This window comes from Hakea prostrata, chromosome 11 (genome assembly GCF_041222555.1).
Source record: "Hakea prostrata isolate BN-2017 chromosome 11, UWA_Hpros_2, whole genome shotgun sequence".
Classification (NCBI taxonomy): Eukaryota; Viridiplantae; Streptophyta; class Magnoliopsida; order Proteales; family Proteaceae; genus Hakea; species Hakea prostrata.
The window spans coordinates 5,338,254-5,345,363 of record NC_142610.1 but is presented as its reverse complement, the minus strand read 5'-3'; the positions used below and the strand labels follow the sequence as shown (position 1 = coordinate 5,345,363).

Genomic DNA, 7,110 nt, shown 5'->3' with positions numbered 1-7,110 from the left:
ATTAGACTATGAGTTCACATTTTATATTATTTTTAAGATAATTTTTATTTTTTCGAATTAAGTCATTTTTAGTTCCAATAAATCATTGATTTTTTTTACTAAGGCAAGATAATATATTATAAAAGCTAGTATATAGAAATTAATATATAACAAATCTAAACCCCAACTTCTCATCATGAATATTGACATCTTTCTTTTGCCTCCAATGTGATATTTTAGAGGAAAAATAATAATAATAATTAAGGACAGATAGCTATGTTTGTAGCTAAAATATAATTTTCTTTAACTACAAAAAAAAATATTAATATTAAATTGTCGTTGATTTACTTGTTAACAAAGTTTTGATATTTTCTTTTTTTTGAATAAGGATATCAATGGGAGGGGTTTTCAATTTCCATCACTAAAGTAATGGGAGATGTTTTCAATTTTCCATCATCAAAGCAATTAGAAACTTTCAAAGATTAATATAGAATTATGGAATGTGAATTTATTTATGCTTAAAGCAACACTATCAACTTATTGACTATTTTATCATTTTGTATGAGCTTGAATAATCTTATATTTCTATGAATTTTATTTTTAGTTTACTTATGATATTTTTATTTTTATTATTATTATTATTTTATTTTTATGAATTTACATTTGTTATTTTAGGTCCAAGAATATGACCAATTAAGGCTAGGGCAAAGTAGGGCTAGGGACAGGGCCAATCAGGGCCAACCCATCCCGACCCGGCCCAATTAGGGCCAATTAGGGCAGGAGTAGGCTTGGCTTGGCCCTGTAGGGCTTAGGGCCCGGGACAATAATCCTAGGCACTGAACTAGGGTCAGGGCGGGAATGGGCTCAGATTAGAACATATACACGGTTGGGCTTGGGATTGCAAAAGCCCGGCCCAGTTGCATCCCTAATCGATTGCACTAAAAAAACCGATCAATTTTTTTCTTGGATTTTCTGCCTATAAGTATATAAAGCAAGACTAAATGAAAACTAAAGCCAATCTAATTACAAGCATAACTAAACCTAACCTAATCGATTAAAATCGGAGCATAATTCCTTATGCCGAGGGCCAACTCATAGATAATCTACTCAAATAGATAGAGAAGCAAGGAAAGAAATCTTGCTTGGATTTGTCGGTTCACCACCTGGCGAACCAGGCAAACCGGTGAAATCTCGCCGAGATTTCGCCGATATATATCTCTTCCAACTGCTAAAGCACCACCACTGCTACTACTTCCTTGATTTGGTTATGTTTCTTTCTCTCTTTCTTCTTCTTCTTCTTCTCCTTCAACGATCCGGCGACATTTCACCGAAGTCATGGATCTCTCTGGTCCTTTCTCGGTTCTCCTACCCACCTTAGAGCACAGAGATGTCGCTAGAGTCGTTGATCTCTCTGGTCCTTTCTCAGTTTCTCCTACCCACCTCAGAGCATAGAGATGTCGCCTGAGTTGTGGATCTCTCAGGTCCTTTCTCGGTTTCTCCTACCCACCTCAGAGCACAGAGCAGTAAAGGCTTTAGGTCAAGGACTGATGCTCGCGCGAAAGTAAAGGCTTTTGAAGTAAGAAGAATAAAAAATGAGTTCCGCTGCGATTTTCTTGGAAAGCACGTAGCAGCAAAGGCTTTATTATAAAGCATAAGAAGAAGAATCAAAAGGGGTTTTGAAGTTCCCGGTGAAGTTTTGAGTTTTCGCCAAAAAATCATGAAGTTTCGTCGGAAAATCGTCAATTTTCCAGCAAAGTATTGAAATCTCGGTTTTGGTTACATTTTTATTTCGCCCGTTGGCGAATTTGCCGAATTTCGCCGATATCTTTTTCCATGTAGGGAAGAACACTACTTTCATAGCACTTCACCAAGTAAAAAACCCACATTTAAATACTATTAGTATGAAAATCTCAGATGCTGAAATCCCAGATCTGTCCCACAACTCCACGGTCCTACACACGTGGTGATGTAACCCTACAATTACAACCGCGTTTTTTTCCAATTTTTTTCTTTTTATTCTTCCCCCAAAATGGAAAACATTCCTCAATTTGTTTTTAGGTCAAAGAAAAACTGCAAGCATTCCGCATTTAATCTATAAGAAGACTGTCCCGAAAAACACTCTTTTCTGAGCCAAAAAAAAAAAAAAAAAAAAGGCATGTAGGGTCCTCCATGTGAACCCAACCCTACTGGGCCCCACCTAGGGTTAACATTCAAGGTCAAAATCCAAAGATCATCAACATTGAAGCTTTGATCCATACATTTTAGACACGTGTACGCGTTATGATCTATCATCAGATAAGGACAAGTACACACGGTCTACACGTTAACCCACCAACCGGTACTTCTTCGATTTCAAATTAGAATCCGTTGAAAAAGACTTTTCAGCAACCAAACGGAACTTTGGTGAATGAAAGAGGCTTAAATAAACTATCGAAGAAGATCCCAAGAGCCTTCTCTGCAACTGCTCTTCCGACTCTCAAACCTACCTACCTCAGAAAATCTCACAAGAATACTTTCATATATATACCCATTGGTTTCCATCATTTCTTCTCAATTGGGTTTTTTCTTGATTTCACAGTAATCGAATCGATTGAGGTTTTTCTGAGTGAAGAAAATGTTTCGGGTGAGCAACAATCTTGTAGGGATCTTGAACTTTGTAACATTCCTGCTCTCTATTCCGATCTTGGGAGGAGGGATATGGCTAAGTTCAAAGGCTGATACCGTCTGCGAGAAATTTCTGGAAAAACCCGTTATAGTTTTGGGGGTTTTTCTAATGTTGATTTCTCTTGCAGGACTTGTTGGTGCTTGTTGCCGTGTTTCGTTGCTTCTCTGGCTTTATCTTCTTGTTATGTTTGTCCTCATTGTTCTTCTGTTTTGTTTCACTATCTTCGCTTTCGTTGTGACTAACAAGGGTGCTGGAGAGGTTGTTTCTAGTAGAGGGTATAAGGAGTATAAGTTGGGAGATTATTCAAATTGGTTGCAGAAGAGGGTTACTAATACCAAGAACTGGAACAATATCAAGAGTTGCTTGGTAGATAGCAAGGTTTGCCAGAGTCTTGCTGATCAGAACGTGAATGAGAACCAAAAACAGTTCTATGCCAGTAACTTGTCACCGATTCAGGTATGAGATTTATTCCTGTATTTCTCATTTTGGAGTTCTTAGGTTTTCTTCTTCTTTTTGTTTTCTTTAATGTACCTTCTTTCTCGACTTTCTTCGTCTTATAATATATTCTGGATTTGCACTTAGTTCTCTTTAGGGTTTTCTTTTTTTGGGTTCTTGATTGACATCTCTTTCATCGATCGCTAGTCTTTGAAAGATGACTTTTTGAAATGGGCATTTGGTGAAATATAATGATCTGAATCTGTTCGGAATTTCAGATCTAGGAACCACTTGAAGCAGCTCTTAGATGATTGTTCTTGACATATAAATGGGCATTTTGCGTCATTGGATTTTATTGTTTGTTCTGGACTTGATCCTGTAGAATATCTTGTCTAAAAAAAAAATTTCGAAAATTTGGGTCTTCTGATCTGCCTTTTCTTATCCTTCTGGTCTTCCTCTGTATACCGTTGGAACTGGACTTCTGTTTTCTCTCATTGATCTGATCAGTTAATTTTAAGGTTTTACGTTTTCGAAAGAACTACAGTTGGGTCTTGAGTTGAAACTGTAATCTGTTATTTGATTCTTTTTTGGTGTTATGAATTGCAGTCTGGTTGCTGTAAGCCTCCAACTTCATGTAACTTCACCTATGTGACTCCAGTCGAATGGAACAACTCAAGCAACACAACCTCCTTCACTGATTCTGACTGCAAAACTTGGAGTAACACCGATCTCTGCTACAATTGCCAGTCTTGTAAAGCTGGGGTGCTTCAAAACATCAAGAGTCAGTGGAAGAAGGTGGCCATTGTCAACATCATCTTCCTCATCTTCCTGGTCATCGTTTACACCGTTGGTTGCTGTGCTTTCAGGAACAACAGAATGGATAATTCTTATCCCAGATATAAGAGTTACCCCTAGACTATTAATCTGATCTGCTTACTTTGCAGTTTGCTTTAGAGGGAGATTTACAGAACATATCTTACTGCTCTGTTTTGCTCTGTTTTTTCATTTGATTTTTAGTAGCATAAAAATGCATAGACAATTTTTTTTTCTGTATAGCTCTCTCTATCTGGTGGTAATTTATCATACATTGCCAGAATTATATATCTCTTCTTTGCCTATCTTCTTGGTTGCAAGTTCAAAGTCTTAAAAAACTTCTTCTCTAAGACTGAACATTTATTACTTTTCTCAAAACTAAAACTTGAATCTGGATCGACCCTCTGCATCTCTTCTTAATTCAAGACATAAGTATGAAGTTACCCCTCCATTTGATCGGATACTTGATTTTTAGTAGCTGATATTGTAAAACAAATTTGCCAATCGAATTTACTTCTCTAGGATAATGAGAAATCTTCCATTGAATGCCCTCGTGGAAATTCTCCCATGTCCATCACCTTTGTAGAATAAACCAAGGGAATTCAAATATAGACCCTCTCCAGCCCAATCCTCGTGATTAATTCTAAACTTCTAAAATAGGTTCAAATTCTGGCTCAAAGTTTGTTTTAACACCCAAATGAATTCTGAAGATATTCTGTAGCAGTTTGCCTAAAAATTTCTTCAGACCCCCTTGTTCCTGTATTTCGTTTCAATTGAACTACATCTGTGTTATTCAAAACCTCAAAATCCTCAAGCAAGGTTTAAAGTATCCCATGATACCATATGATACTAGCAGATACATATCTTTATTTGATCCAACCGATATAATGCATTTCGATACGTCTCCCCATTAAATTACATTAAAATACATTAACCAGAGCGATACAATACTCGATACAGGACGATACGTCTCTTAAAATCACCTGACCGATATGATATTTGATACCGAAACTTTAAACCTTGCCCTCGAACTTCGTATACCAAAATACCATTTTGATGAAAACAACTTGGGACTTTTAATATAAACACTTTTTGGGTAAATCTCTTTTTAACATATTTTAACTCTGGTTGTATTTTTTAGATATTTTGTGAGAATTCCTTTTTAAAAGGTGAAAATATGAGATTCTTTTGTCTCATACAAAATAAATAATTCTAGCAGAATATCAGGAAATGTATTCTTTTACCATATGGAACAGTGAGTCAGGTTCCTTTTCCTTTTTTTCAATTTCTTAAGCAGGTAGGCTTGGTTGGTTAGCTACCATTTGTTTTTCATCCCCTACCTTTCTTAATAAATACCTAAATTCAAACATGCCACCCACTACTTTCTTTTCAATAAATAAAAGATTTTATTCAAAGTAACGAAGATTAAACGGTTATTACAAGACCCGTGTACTTTATGTTTAAAAAATACGGACACCCCATTTTATGTTTAAAAAATACCAAAAAATTAATTTTTCATTAGTTCAATTTGCCATTGAAAACCATCAAAGCACTTTTTATTATAATGGTTTCCAGTGACAAATCGGACTAATGTGTCCAATGAAAATCAAATTTTGGGGGTTAGTGTTTTTCAAATATAAAGTGGGGTGCCTGTATTTAAGACCTTCATTTTGGGGTGTCAGCACAATTTGCTCTATTCTAGAAAAGTTCTCCTTATCTAGTACTCAAAGAGTAGATGTCCAGTCATAACTATCTTTGGATGCAACAAGTAGGCCATGGTATAGATGGGGTTGAAGGCTTGACCTAATTTTCTTTGGGGTTCAGCCAGAACTATCTTTGGATGCAGTGGCAATTTCCCACTGAGCTGTAGTTTGTATTGATATATATTATTTCTTGTGATCTCTCTTTATCCCCCTTTTTTTTTTTTTTTCTTTTTCTCATTTTTCGTTAAATGACATTTTAGTCAAGAAAAAGAAAAATTGGGTTTAATTTAAATTATCAATTTTATCTTCTTCAATTTAGATTAAGGTACTCTTCCATGTTGAATAATTCAAATGTCTCCAATGACGTGAAATTCAGTGGTGGCAAAGAGAGTAGTGATGGTTGAGTGTCTTAAACGAGGTTGACTTATAATGGGACATTTAGGAGATATTTGTATCATTTTACCAATTAAGGGTAGATTTATCATAATAAAAATTCAAATCATGGTAATGTTTCTTCCTTTTTCGGGTAAGAAAATCATGGTAGTGTTTCAATCTGTCCTTGGTCATATTTGAAAATCATATAAAAACCAATCGGAAGATGTAGTTTTTTTTAAACTAAATCTGACTTGGACCATACCAAAAGAGGTCCAACTGAAGATTTTTCTTTTACTTTTTTTTTTTGTTGGAAAGTGTAACTGAAGATTACCTCAATATAAACAACCAACATAGCTGTGGATGTGGGCGTCTAACGCAGTGATGGTATCTTCTTATATATAGGTAGTTAGTCTAAAGAGGTAATGGATCAAATTTACCACACTTCCCCTACTCTTGCCACCCCTGTGGACCCCAAGTCTCTATGATTGGTTGATGATAAAAATTTAAAAATAAAATAAAAAAATAAAAAACTCAAAAGATCATACACAAAGCATTACTCTTAACTCATTTACCTATGTGAACAGAGGGATGTAAATAGATAGTCGAAAATTCGAATTCGATTCCTATTCATATATGTTTAAGAGCAATCAAATTCGATTTTTTTTTAATTCGAGTGATCCAATTAATATCGGATATGCCAATTTTAAGTAAGATATTATCCAATTCAATTAGATATTTGACGAATACTATCAATATCTAATATCTGTATCCTATTAAAGTTTAATTTTGAGGAATACATCATTATCTCTTCATTAATAATAATTAAGAGTATGTTTGGTTACATGAGTCTGGAGATTTCAAATCTATGGAGTCATAATTTATAAAATTAACTGAATATGTGGAATGAAATCCGTGGCATTAGTAATTTTTGTAAATGTTTAGCGTTTTTTATAGTAGGGATGAAATCTCTGGATTTAACCCCATACACATAAATCTACAGATTCACGTTTTAAATGTAAAAAAATGAATCTCTAGATTTTATGAATTTATGGTTACATGAGTCTGGAGATTTCAAATATCTAGAGATTTCAAATCTATAGATTTTAAATTTATATAGTTATAATTTATAAGAATTAGATG

General features: G+C 34.8%; 1 protein-coding gene across 1 annotated transcript; it reads left to right on the top strand.

Moving 5' to 3' along the window:
• Positions 1-2,375: 2,375 nt before the first annotated feature.
• On the top strand, positions 2,376-4,600 carry LOC148999731 (tetraspanin-8-like). The gene is made up of 2 exons (XM_089140932.1): positions 2,376-3,100; positions 3,686-4,600. Exons 1-2 carry the CDS (start codon positions 2,594-2,596, stop codon positions 3,992-3,994), a joined length of 816 nt encoding a protein of 271 aa, XP_088997058.1. The 5' UTR covers positions 2,376-2,593; the 3' UTR covers positions 3,995-4,600.
• The last annotated feature ends 2,510 nt before the right edge of the window (positions 4,601-7,110 follow it).

Bases quoted from the DNA above. Each gene is read 5' to 3' on its own strand.
- LOC148999731 (XM_089140932.1), top strand. From the start codon at position 2,594: ATGTTTCGGGTGAGCAACAATCTTGTAGGGATCTTGAACTTTGTAACA. The intron at 3,101-3,685 runs GTATGAGATTTA...TATGAATTGCAG, and splicing joins GTAACTTGTCACCGATTCAG to TCTGGTTGCTGTAAGCCTCC.